Below are 13,767 nucleotides of genomic sequence, written 5' to 3' on the forward strand. Positions count from 1 at the left end.
CCCAAAAGCAAAACTGCTGATACTTCTTGTTTTCTTGTGTAGGCTGACTAAAGGAATGTCCAATGCCCAAAGGATGGACCTCAGTATGCTGGTTTTGAGACACCACTCATGGTTGAGAGAAAATCTAATGCTGAGGAAGCTGGCCAACTGGTTCTGGGTGCCCAGTAAGTGTGTAGACACGGGAGTGATATCCTCTGTGATGCAAAACTCCTGAAAGCTCATTGCCTCTTGGCAAAGTTGGCTAATGTGAGCCCCTCTCTGCTTGTTTAATAGTACATTGCTGCTGTGCTGCTGGCCAAAATTTGGAACAAGAAGTCCTTAATGCAGGGAAGGAAAGCTCAGTAAACTCTGTGAATTGCCCAGAGATTGAGGACACTAATAAAGATCAGACTTGTGCTCCATCCAGAGTGTTGTGTTCATGACCCTTCTAGGTGAGCTCCCCAACCTATCAAAGAGGCATCTGCTACAGCTGTTGCAGCTGGGATGGGGGTGAGGGTGAGGTCAGAAAAGGGAATGTCTATACATATGGTGTTCTGGTTTATTCACCGCCATAGGGCATGCAACATTGCAGGTGGGAGCTGGACCAACTTATCAAAATGGTGCTTACTTGATGATAGACCAATTTCAGCCACACCTGAAGCATATGAAGACACAGTCTTACACACTTGGTTGCATATCTACAAGAGGCCACATGAACTAGCAACCTCAAAATGAGTCCATAAGAACAGCCATACTGAGTCAGACTAATGGTCCATCTAGCCCAGTATCCTGCCTTTCGGCAGTAGCCAATGCCAGGTGCTTCACAGGCAATGAACAGAACAGGTAAATATCAAGTGATCCATCCCCTGTTGACCATTCTCAGCTTCTGGCAAACAGAAGCTAGGGACACTTCATGGTTTTGCATCCCTGCTCATCTTGGCTAATAGCCACTGATGGACCTATCTAGCTCTTTTTTGAAGCCTGTTATAGTCTTGGCCTTCACAACATCCTCTGGCAAAGAGTTCCACAGATTATTGTGCATTGTGTGAAGTAATACTTCCTTTTGTTTGTTTTAACCTGTTGCTTATTAATTTCATTTGGTAACCCCAAGTTCTTGTGTTTTGAGGAGGAGCAAATAACACTTCCTTATTTACTTTCTCCACATCACTCATGATTTTATAGACCCTCTATCCTATCCCCCCCTTCGTCGTCTCTTCTCCAAGATGAAAAGTCCCAATCTTATTACTCTCTCCTTGTACAGAAGCTGTTACATACCCCTAATAATTTTTGTTGCTCTTTTCTGAACCCTTTCCAATTCCCATATATCTTTCTTGAGATGGGGCAATCAGATCTGCACACAGTATTAAAAATGTGGGCATACCATGAATTTATATAGAGGCAATATGATATTTTCTGTCTTATCATCTATCCCTTTCTTAATGATTGCCAACATTCTGTTTGCTTTTTTGACTGCCGCTGCAGATTGACTGGATGCTTTCAGAGAACTATCCACAATGACTCCAAGATCTCTTTCTTGAGTTGAAACAACTAAAATAGACTCCATCATTTTATATGTATAGGTGGGATTATGTTTTCCAATGTGCATTACCTTACATTTATCAACAATGAATTTCATCTGCCGTTTTGTTGCCTAGTCCAAACCAGGGTGGATGGATGAGACATGAGGGACATGTATAAGTTGTGAATCATTTGAAATCTCTATTGGGGAATGAAAAGCAGTTAAAATTGTTGAGTCATGCAGGGTCTCAATGAACTTGAGTAGGAATAAGTGCTGACATTCCCCTGTTCAGTGTGAGTTCTAGAGGCCACGAATCTGGTCCTGGGATGGCCCTCAAATCAGCCAACAATTGAGGTGAGGGAAGACATGGATTCTGTTCTTTCTTAAGCAGGCTGTGAGCACCACCATGCATTTGGTGCATGCACGAGGCACTGATATGCCAAAGGGAACTACTGTATACTAACAATGGTGGCCCCCCGTCACATAATCTGAGGAATTTCCTGGGATTGGGCAACATTGCGTGTCTTGAAGATCAAGGGCAGTGAACCAATTGTTACAGACTAGGGAGGTAATGACTGATGCTAGGGTAACCATGCAGTATCTGACTTGCTTGATAAACTTGTTGAGAGCCTGAAGGTCCAATATGGGTCTCAGGTGTCCTTGGGGATCAGGAAATGGCAGGAGTAGAAACCCCACCCCTGAAACTGCAGGGGACCTTTCTCTATAGCCCTCAGAGTAAGCAGAGTCTGAACTTCTTGTAAGGATATAGACTCATGAGATGGATCCCTCAAAAGGGACAGAGAAGGAGGTTGTGGAGGAGGGATGGAAAGACATTGGATTGAATATTCCAGTCCCACAGCACTCAGGACCTACTTATCTGAGGTTATTACCTCCCAAGCACTGAGGAAGTAAGATAATCTTTCCCCAAAAGCAGCAGGAGGGGGGAGGAATGGGAAGATTGCTGCTGGCTGTATTGCTTTCTTGACAGCTGGTTGAGGGGAAAAGATTGGTTAAAACTGGAGAAAGATGGCTCTCTCTTCTGAGGCTTATGTTGCCTCCTCAAAATGTCTGTTGTCTCAGAGAATAGAAGGGCTGTCAATGGTACTGGTGAGAATATTGCTGTGGAGGCTCATATTGGCATCTCTTGATGGTTGGACTATAGACTCCTTGGGAGCAGAGGAAAGTACATGAATCTTTAAAAGAGTCAACAGCTGGTCAGTCTTGCCCAAAAACAAAGATTGCCCATCAAAGAGTAGGTCCTCAAAAGATTGTTGAATATCTGGTGCTATATCAGTTTTATATAATTATGATGCCCTTTTTATTATAATTACAGAAGCTATCACCCTGGAGAGGGCATCTGTGACTGGAGCGAGGTCTTTGCAACCAACCAACCCTCTGCTAAGAAAGCCCTGAACTCCTCTTTTGAGTAGTCTGGTGTTGCGGTTTAGTGATGAGACAGAACACAGCTTTATGCAAGCAAACAGGCTGGTCAGCGGAGATGGGCTGTTTTGCCCCCCCTGTCTTTTACCTTTTTTTTTTATTATATTTTTTTTTTAAGCATTACACACTGCTATATAAAGGAATGTATGACGTTGATTCATATGCTTAGTTACCATTTTTTATTTACTATAATTTTGGTTTTTAGGCCTTGAGCCCAGGCTAAAGAAACCTTCCACAGTTGCTGTTTAAACAATTAAGTTTTTAGGGTTTATATTTAGCTTTTGTTTTTGGATAGAGCAATGTGTGCATTGCTCCTAGGAAACAGTCAGGGTGTGCCCCGCCTGCTTCCAGGTGGAATAGCTAGACATTAACCCTTCAGTCTGGCAATTTATCTGAGCATGTAGACATTGCCTCCAAGTTGAAAAAGTCATATTTTGCTAATAGAGCTCATTGGTTCACTATTCACAGCTGAAGCAAAGCAGTGGAATAAATCTTTCTTCCTAACGAGTCCAGTCTTTTTCCTTTGGAATCGACTTAAAGTTCCCCACCGCAACTCTCATTAGTGGCCCTGACAATTAGGGAGTTTGGTGCTGGGTGAGAGTAAAAACACTCGTATCCCTGCGATGGGATGTCAAATCTCGTCTGTACATTTAGCTGTTGGGGCTAGAAACACTGGAGTAAGCTATAAGGCTTTCACCGGCTGCAAGACAGCTTTGTTAATCAAGAGGGCTACTCTTCCTGGAATCGTTGCCTGAAGGATGACCAATAATGCATGGGTATTTTCCTATACCAGTTCAGCTTGAATACCCAAAGCTATAGCTACTCTCCAACAGGTACTACTGTGGGGAAAAGTCTCTAGCTCTGGTGTGCTTTGTGCAAATACACCTGAGGGAAGACATGTCTGCAGCGACTTGAAGAAGAATTTCTTTTTATTGATGCTCTTTGAGAGAAAAAAAATCTGACATTGAAAATAAAATGCTTATGTGCATATGTATTTATCAGAGTAAGAATGTTACCAATTTGAAAGGAACTGGAGTTAAGAATTTACATTCTATATAAAAAATAGTCTTTCAAATTTAATTTGGATAAGGAATTTTTCCTATTTGGCCTAAACCATTGTCTAGCATTGTTCGGTGCTAGAAAACAACAGTTACCTTCCTATCTAAGAGGTAGGTGATCTTTCTGTGTAAAGAATTCAAAAATCAATATGCAACATTTGCCAAATGTTTTGTGGTCTTTGGACAAAATTCAATCATAATAAAAATCAGTTATTTGCATGTCACCTTGCCTTTGTAGTGAAGTTACAGAATACAGAGCTTTAGTTCGTACGCTGAATCTGACAAAATAAATTTAATGTATTTGCCAACCATCCTCACTTAATTACCTTATACTTCTGTAGATAATCCTGAACGGCTTTATGTCCTACTACATTTTTAATATTCTCCTCATCCTCCTGAATGATATTTTCCATCAGTGAAATCCAACTCATGAGTTCAGTGATGGCATGACGAGAAGGAAGCTTGTCCATCTGAAGCTGTAAAGGCAAAGGATTTCAATTAATGACATACTGTCAAGAGAATGGATAAAAGCACTTTGCTCTGTTAATTAAGCCTACTCTATTTTTCTCTGTCTTCATTATTCTGCATACTTAACAGATCATTTGGTCTGGTTTTCTGGATGTTTATGAACTATTAAAGTATAAGTTCTTTTTGGAAGTATATTATATTACATATATAACTGTACATATTAATGTATAATGTGTCTATATAAGCAAAGAATCATATTTTAAGTAATATTTTTTAAAACAGTCACTAGTGGTAAGCAATTTTGGATTTACTTCCATTTGTCACTTTAGGTAGGCATCTGGATGAGCCTATGAAGATACCACTACTGAATTTTAATAACCTGTCAATTATCAGCTCTAACTACACTAATTCCTCATTGTACTAGAAATACATGGGTCCCCGGACAATATCTTCTACCCTCTTCTTTATTTGTTAATGGCTGATGAGCAAGTCTGCTGCAATGATTCGCCTCTTCTGTGCCCTCCTCCTATGGCAGCTGATTTCTCAATGGATTTTGGAGACTGGATTCCTTTCCTTGATAAGCAACTGAGCTGTTTTACTTAAAAAACAAGTCATTTTCAGCTTTTGGTGCAGCATTTTTAACTTAAATTTAGTTCTTCTTTTCTTTTAAAAGGACAAGAAAATTATTCTCCCTGATGGCAGCTTATAGCTCTTTATTAGATTGCTTCTTTATTTCTTAAGAAAAAGAAAAGTATATAACCTGCATTAGGAGAAGTTTCAGAAGGCTACAATATGGTACTATTTTTCACATATGACCAGTCATCTAACACAGTGGGCACAATTAAAACTTTTTTTCCTTTTTTCCAGTGTGTACACTATTACCAGTTCTAGCAGTATTCCTCATTATATAGTGAAAATTATACCTGCTTGAACCCATAATACCTTACCTATCAATGAAAATAATAGAAGAAAACTTCTTCACTGAGACCATTATACCCTGTGCAACAGTACTGAAGTTAACAAAGAAAAAGTATTAAAGTAAAACTTCCTACTTCAAACATCCAGTTTCCCCTATGAGGCCTGCATCAGCTTTTACTATACTTGTTTTTGTTTTTCCTAGAGTTGAACTCTGCCCATGCAATTTTGGCATAATCAAATGCATATATATATATATATATATGGCAAGCAACAGCCCTTAACAAACAAACCCCTCCTAACCTGACATTTCTGACCACAGGCTACGAAAAGGCTAAACTGCAAAATGCAAAAGTGACTCTCCCTGTTTCTTGCAAATGCATGTAATAAAGTTCTAATAAAAATATAGAAATATATATGTTTAAAAACACTTCAGGCTTTTTGCTTCAGTTTGTAAAATAAAATGTAATACTACAACTGCACTTGGGGTTTGTGAAAGCAAAGGACGCCTAGCACTGACTAGAGTCAGACACAGGGTGGGGTACACATTGTGTAAGTTTTGCCACAGAACTCTGCCACTGCACATTAGTAAAAACTTCTATCCCAGCCCAAGTGTAGGAGGTTGGAGGGGAATCATGGTCTCTCTTTAAGAGATTGCCGATTATGCCAAGAGATATGGTGGTTTGTGATGAGAAAGATGACGAGGAGAATACATTTTAACTTGAATTGGTCACAATTTAAAACTTAAGTAAAAGGCAATGTTATTGATCCATTGTGCCACCCAGCTGCACTTTAAATATTTCAAATGCAAAAGCTTTTAATTCAGTCACTATATTTCTCTGAACATCAAAGGCTGTAGTAGCAGTAAACTTCTCCCCTACCTGATGCAGTTTTTCTTGTACTACTGGAATTTGTGTAAGTAACTCTATCCACTGGCTGTCGATCTGAGACAGTCCTGCACGCAATGCTGCTGTATCCACTTTCTTCAGCCGAAGGAGCTGGTTCCCAGTGCTTAAAACAGAAGATTTCTGGGATGATTTGGCATCAACCTCTTTTGAAAATTTCTGTAAAAGGATCATAATTTCACAGAGATAAATATGTTATATTAACCAACTAGAGCTAACTTTATTCCTCTACTCAAAAAGAAACAATATCTTTTAAAATATGTATTGGATTCAGTAGCCTCTTACATTTTTGTCTAGGTGAAAATATAAACGACTTAAAATTTCTTTTTTTGTTGTTTTAATTAAAAGTACAAAATCTTTGTACCAGAATAAAAACCAGCAAGGCCTACAATCACTACATACAATAGGTGTTACGAAGTATGAAGGGCACTTTCTAGTAACTTTGCTCAGACATTCTGTATTTAACAGTGTTTAACATTCAGATATTTGAGGGGGGTTTTAAAAAGCAAGCATGGTATTGTACAGCCGGTCTACACACACAGACAAGGAGAACATTTTTTCATGTGCAACGTTTTGCTGATGACATATGCATAAACCTTATTAGAGTGGGACCATTTGTTTGCAATAAGAGATGAAAAGGTGCCTAAGGTTCCTAAACTGACTTACCAGAAAAGCATTCAGATGATCTCGCACCTTTTCAAGTTCTTGAGGGACTGTCACTGACTGCTGAGTCCACAACTTCAGCTGGTCCTTTGCCGATTGTAACCAATTAATCAGCTCAACTGATTCACTCTGATATCTGTGGGGATGTTAATGATAAAAACACTGTCATTGCCAACCCTTGTCTCTAGTGTAGTCTCTCAACAAATGAGGATCTCCACTGGAAGCACGATTTTACAAAGAACATCTCCTTCCCCTTCTAAAAATCCTCAAAAACATCATACGGTCATGAAAGTTGGTAGGAGAGAACTGGGGCTCAGCTCAAATTCTTTTTGGTTAATTGTCATGTCCTAAAATTAGAACTGTTAAATGCAGCTACAGAAATGTACTTTCTACTTCCCCACTTTCTAGCAATCCCCACCCTCCATCCAGAAGCAAGATGACAGATGAAACCTATTTTGTCAGATTCCCCTACCAGAGATCTGGTAACCAGGACCGATAGTTACTGAATAAAAGTCAAATTACAAAAGTTATGAATATTTTCCTGGTTTGACAAACTACATACTGAGGCAAACTTTCCCTACTCTTCACTGGGCTGATTCTACCAAATGTGAATGGCACAAAATGTCTCCGTTAGATGCACAACATCTTAATGGCAGGGTTCTATAATTCCATAATGGTCTCTCTTTAAGAGATTGCTGATTATGCCAAGAGATATGGTGGTTTGTGATGAGAAAGACGATTAGCCAGCCAATTAGCCCAGGGTCATTAGACCCAGAGCTTGAGTGCCTCCATATACAACAATGTTCATACAGATCATGGAGTTAGAGCTCTCAGAAAAAGCAAAGATTACTATAGTGACATATCAGCCCATTTAGTATCAGAAACATGTATTGGTATGTATTAAATTATAATATGGTACACAATTTTGAGAGTTCTTATGCAGAGAAGAGAGTCAGTTGGCACTATATGGGGGCAGAGGTAGGAAGTTTGGGAAGTGCAACTTTAGTATTAATTTGCTGTGGTTTTTAAAAAATAAACTAAGTTTTTGAAAACATAACTCTCCTTGATTTTAATGGCACAGGATCAGACACTCAATCCCTCAGTTTCATTAGCACTACCTTGTCCAGTGCTTTAGTATAGTCTCCAGTCTGTGCAGTTCCTTGGTCACTTTGCTGGTGTTGTTTAACCAGTGCTCTCCTAACTGGTTCAGTTGACTTTCTAGAGTTGAACAGCTGATAGCAAAAAGTAGTCTCTTCCCATCATCCAACACCTGGTAAAGCTTGGGCTGGTATTCAGTCAGGCTAGATTTCAGGCGCTGTAATGACAGAGGACAGGAAAGACAGTCAGATCGGTAGCTTCTCAATGCCCCATTTTCCTTTTGCTGGAGGTATAGCAAACTCCCTCCCTGTTTCAAGGACTTTCTTAATTCAGACGCTTTTTGGAAGAGAAAGAATGCTGCCATGCGAAGGTTAAAGAAGAGAGAATTGGACCACCAGAGGTCATGGTGTTACAACAGGAAGCTAAGACTGTATGTTCATTCACGTGCCTGAGGTCCAACAGGGAGAGAATGGCAGAGGGCACAGAATTGTACACATGGGTTCAGATACAGAAAGGAATGATTGATAATAGATATATGAGAGAAGGAAAGAGATTAATTTACCTGCCAACAAACAGCTAACAAAATACAGGAATTGCAAGTTTGCATAAATGTTCATACATCTGCATAAATTCAAGCATCATGCCTTCTCATTTAAAAATTATGCTGTAACCAAACATGACATGGGGTGTTTGATACTTACTAATGGCACCTGCAATGAGTTTATTTCCATGACTATTTCTATTTTCTCTTTCATGCTGACAAATTCTAATGTAATCAGGTGGCAGAGTGCCTATCAATACTACCCTGGACATGTCAAAAGAAAACATGGAAAATCGAGCCATTTAAATAATCTGCTCTTTGAAAAGCTGGTAGTGATATCTTAAGGATTTACTCTGAAAAGTGAAGGATAAAAAAAAAATTTCCATTTTCACTCCGTCCCTGCAAAAGCATTTATTCTCAGGGAGCAACCTGAAAAATTCTAAGGCAGCCATACAGTTTTCATAGCAAACTTCAAACTTAAATAGCATGAGATGGGAAATCTGAGAATGTGGTCATTAAAAAAAAAAGAGAGAGAGAAAAATATTTGGCAACAGGAGAGCCTGGGTATGACAGAATATACCCCCATGTTCATCCTGCATACTACTGTAATAATTTTTGTACATGGTATGCTTTGTAGGGTATCATTTGAAAACGCATAATTTGCTGGTCAGTACTGTCCTGATAAAATGTGTGTGGCAACGTTGTTTGTAGAGTTATAAGATTTCCCTACATGATGTTATTAACATATGTTCCAAACACCACAGTCCTTCGCAAACTGAGGTTGGCAAACAGGTCTGCCCTAAATAAAGGAATGTGTGCTCTGCTTAATTTGCATTTAAGCAGTAAATAGAGTCATCAGGCAGGAAAGGAAACAAAGAAAGCTCAAAGAGGTGAGAAAAAGCCAGCAGGGAATATTCTTCCAAAGACCCTTTGTGTCCTAGGGCCCAGCAGGAATTGTTTTTCAAGAGAGAGACTGAAACTATAAAAAGGAGGGACAAACACTCCAAGAGACCCCTCTCTCTTTCCCCTTCCCATTGCATTCACTGCACCTGGAGCAACAAGAGAAGCATTTGTTGGACTCTGTGGGAGGGGTTGTGACCTACATGGTTTGGTCAGTAAAATGGCTGAAACCATGTGGTGAGATACTTTGCTTGAACCTGATATAGTTTGTCAAGTTAGGTATTAGTAAATGTCTGAACTTTATTTTCTTGGAGCTATTTCTCAGTTTTATGCCTCATTACTTGTACTCACTTAAAATCTCTCTCTCTCTGTAGTTAATAAACTTGTTTTCTGTTTTATTTAATCCAGTGTGTTTAAATGGAAGCGTCTGAATAACTATTTGAGAGAGTAAAATGGCATATTACTCCCTTTAAGGAATAATGGACTTAAATGTTATGTATGTATGTTGGGGTCATCCTGCAGCATAACCAAGGCTGGGGAGAGCCAAAGTGTAACCGAAGTGTGACTGGAAGCCTGTTTGTGAGTGGCCCAGGTGGGAGCTACTTCAGCAAGGCATTGTAAGGTACCCAACGTTGCAAGGCAAGGGTGACACAGCTGCTCATTAGTCTGATTTGTATGCTGGTATTTCACATTATGTAATGTGGATTATTTTACTCTGAACTATGAAAGAAGTCAGGAAAACAGAAGACAACAAAATAAATTAGTGGCTGGTCTATTAACACACACAAACTGACCCCAGCATCAGAAAAAATAACAAACAGGCCATTGCTCAAGATTTCCTATTAACCTGTACAAAAGCCAATAGCCTGTATTGTGTAGGGAAACACAATAAACTTGGCAGGTTAGGACTGGAAAAATAATGGAGCTGTGGGGGAAAGAATAGAAGACTGAACCGCTCATTGGTGGAGATGGTTGGGAATTTTCTGAGATGTTTTCCCATAAAAAATATCAATTTGTAGAAACACACTGTTCACAGGAAAAGGTCAGTTTTTACGAAGTTCTCGACTTAAAAAAATGTTGAAAAAGATTCAAAATTGCTGAAACACTCAATTAATATATTTTCTAAATGAAAAAAATTGGATTTCTAATTAAAAATGACTTTTCAGGTTTTTTTTTCGATTTATACTAGACGCTATAAATCGACCCCCCGCTGGATTGATTGCTGCCTGCCGATCCGGTGGTAGTGTAGACAAGCCAAGAGAGAATAAATCAATAGACCTTTCTATAAAATGAGACCAAGAATGTAGGATTTAGTAGAAATCCCAGACATAAACTACTAGCTTTTACCATGGTTAAGAGATTTATGATGGATGATCAAAAAGTACATCATGTTTGAAAATCCCATGCTGCCACTGACCTGATAAAGCGTGATCCGGTCTGTAAGCCTTTCTTCTGTCTCCTCTACCAAACCAACACTAGGGATGCTACTTTCAACAGCCTCCAGCTCTCTGGTCAGTTCCTGATAGTCCTTGTCCAGGCGTGTCCAGGTCTGCACGAATAATTTATACATGTATATGGTGAATACTGCCTTTGACTTCTAGGTTTTTATTTACAACTAAATTTTAAAATATTATTTACATCCTTTATGTAAATTTCTCTAACCGCATTTCTCCAGCTCCAAAGGAAATGCACAGTGTATATATAATATAATGTTAACTTTGTCAAAGACACTCAGGATCAGCTTTTAGTCATGTGATCCAAATCGTAGACCTGGCTTCTGCTTGGAAAATGACATTTTCTCCTCCTTGACGGGTCAAGTCCATTTAACTTTGAAAATGCTATACTACTAACAATATGGTTTGGCTGCTGAACCTGATGCTCTCATTGCTTCACAATATGTGAGCATCAGAGATTGTGCATAATCCTCCATTCCAACATAGGGAAATATGACAAGTGGGACCAAGGTTCACCGACACTGCCCTCCCTCTGCAGGTACAGGTGGGATGCACCCCTAGTAGTGCATCATTACAGAGGAAGTAGAAAACAGAGAAACCCCTCACCTCTAGAATGTATTCCAGCTCAACACCCCGCTTGTGAGCCTGTTTTAACACAGCGGATGCTTGTGCCATCTGTTTCGTATGTGACTGGGTTTCCCTCAGGAGGGCAAAACTGCTTATCTTTCTAAACAGCGTTTCTGTCAGGATCATGTGAGATTCCAGACCCTGGAAATATTCCTGAAAGGATTCCAGAAAAAAAAAAAAAGATCAGAGTGTACCAGTTAGACTCAAGTCACCATAAAAAAAATTGCCAAACTCAAAGGTGCTCCGACACTATTGTGATGGAGGCCATATAAGTATTGGGAGACATACAATTAGCTAAGCTTCGCTCCCCACCAATCGCCACACAAAAGCTCATTAACACTGGAGAAAAAGAGTTAATCTTTAAACTACAAATTCTGCCCTAACTTACACCCTGTGAGACATAGCTGGTTTCAATTATGTATAATCAGAGAAGAATTTGGGTCTAATAATGTAAGAAGTTTTGTTGTACAAAGCAGCCACATCTTCCTGTGTTTGTGGAAGCTAGTAGGAAACCAAAACCTTACCTAAAGAAAACAAAATTAACCAGTGTACAAATCAAGCTACTTTTCTCTTTCTAAAGTTTGCAGTGCATTCCTGACAATAGGTTGCTTTCAAGCAATAAGATAATACTGAGTACAATGACGCATTCCAGAGAGATTCCCAAGTTCTCCATATTTGCTAGCCAGCACAAAAGCATTGTTATTCAAAGTCAGAATAAACTAGGATGAGTGAGAAAGTGGCTACCATCATATATGGAATTTACTTACTGCAAGAGTACTTGCCAAAAAATCCAAGCTAGTCACTGTTGGTACACTCAACACCATTTAGTTAAAAAATACTGCAATGTATCCTAAACCAGCAGTAAATCACCATCAAAATTCCTGATGCCCCTCCAGGTGTGAAGGCTGGCTATAGAATGGCCAGAAGTTAGTGGAGTGCAAGATAAGAGTTTTACTTAGCCTTCAAATAAACAGTTTTTTTTAAATGCACATGTTGTTTTTACCTTGTGTTTGTCTAGTAGCATTTGGACTTCCTTCGTGGAAGCAACAATAATTTTCTGGTCACCTGCCATCTTTTCTTGGCCAGTTTCTATCAGGTCAGCCAGGTCCTGCAAAGCTCGTTCATACTGACCCTGGAGGGCCAGATTCTGGTTCAGCCCACTGCGTCTGGATCCAATGATCATCATCAGTTCATCATACATGTCCTTGGGGGAGACAAGCAACAACAGCATTCCTCATTTCATGCACACTTTTACTGAACACATTACTTTTAAGCCAACACACTGAATGTGCTCACTATATTCAAACTATGCCACCATAATTAGAACTAGTCTTCTCTGTGCCGCCATAGTGCTTCAGTGAAGATGCTACTACGCCAATGGGAGAGTTAATCCACCTCTCCGAGAGGCACTAGCTATGTTGGCGGGAGAAGCTCTCCTGCTGATATAGCGCTATCTACACGGGGGTGGGGGGGAAGGTCAGTATAACATGTCATTCAGGGGTGTGGATTTTTCACACCCTTGAGTGACATAATTATACTGACATAGGTCTGGAGTGTAGTCCTGGCCTAAGTATCTGAGTTGGGAACCTGAAGAGGGCGTAAACACACGTTGAAGACACACTTAACTCACTGGCAAATTAACAGCTCAATGTTTAAAGAGAAAAACAGGTGAGAACTGCATCACTCTTGAGATTCTGTGTTTAAGAATGAAGTTAACTGAAGTGGTCTTGCTTAAGTAGGAGAGCAGTTGGAGAAAGGACACACCCAGGACACACCCAGACACATTAGGCTTCATTCTCAATTACACCAAGACCCATTTACACTGCTCTAGCAGTGTAAAGGGGCCTTAGGCCTGGTCTACACTACAGACCTATACTAGTATAGCTATGTCGATTGGGGTGTGAAAACTCCACACCCCTGAGCAACACAGTCATACTGACAGAACCCCCCATGTGGACAGCACAGGATCGATGGGAGAGTTTCTCCCATTGCCATAGCTACCGCCTCTCAGGGAGGTGGGATTATCTATGCTGACGGGAAAAGGCGTGTCTTCGCTGAAGCGCTACAGTGGTGCTCCACTGTATGTGAAGACAAGCCCTTTCAATCAGCAGAAAAGGACCCCTAGAATTTTCCCTATGGAGAGAGCACCTTCCTGGCCAATGCAGAACTGGCATAAGTGCTGTAACCAAATGCTGCCTGG

General features: G+C 40.0%; 1 protein-coding gene across 12 annotated transcripts in view; it reads right to left on the minus strand.

Annotated features, from left to right (window-relative positions):
* The window catches only part of SYNE1 (spectrin repeat containing nuclear envelope protein 1), a 501,442-nt gene that overhangs the window by 97,457 nt on the left and 390,218 nt on the right, over positions 1-13,767 (minus strand). For all 12 annotated transcript variants that reach the window (XM_073337684.1, XM_073337695.1, XM_073337685.1 and 9 more), the window contains 7 exons: positions 12,571-12,771; positions 11,547-11,720; positions 10,904-11,035; positions 8,066-8,262; positions 6,951-7,083; positions 6,261-6,443; positions 4,323-4,472 (listed from right to left, as the gene is read on the minus strand). In XM_073337684.1, coding sequence (XP_073193785.1) covers positions 4,323-4,472; positions 6,261-6,443; positions 6,951-7,083; positions 8,066-8,262; positions 10,904-11,035; positions 11,547-11,720; positions 12,571-12,771 — 1,170 coding nt within the window. The remainder of the gene's footprint in view (positions 1-4,322; positions 4,473-6,260; positions 6,444-6,950; positions 7,084-8,065; positions 8,263-10,903; positions 11,036-11,546; positions 11,721-12,570; positions 12,772-13,767) is intronic.

Source organism: Lepidochelys kempii, chromosome 3 (assembly GCF_965140265.1).
Source record: "Lepidochelys kempii isolate rLepKem1 chromosome 3, rLepKem1.hap2, whole genome shotgun sequence".
Lineage (NCBI taxonomy): Eukaryota > Metazoa > Chordata > Testudines > Cheloniidae > Lepidochelys > Lepidochelys kempii.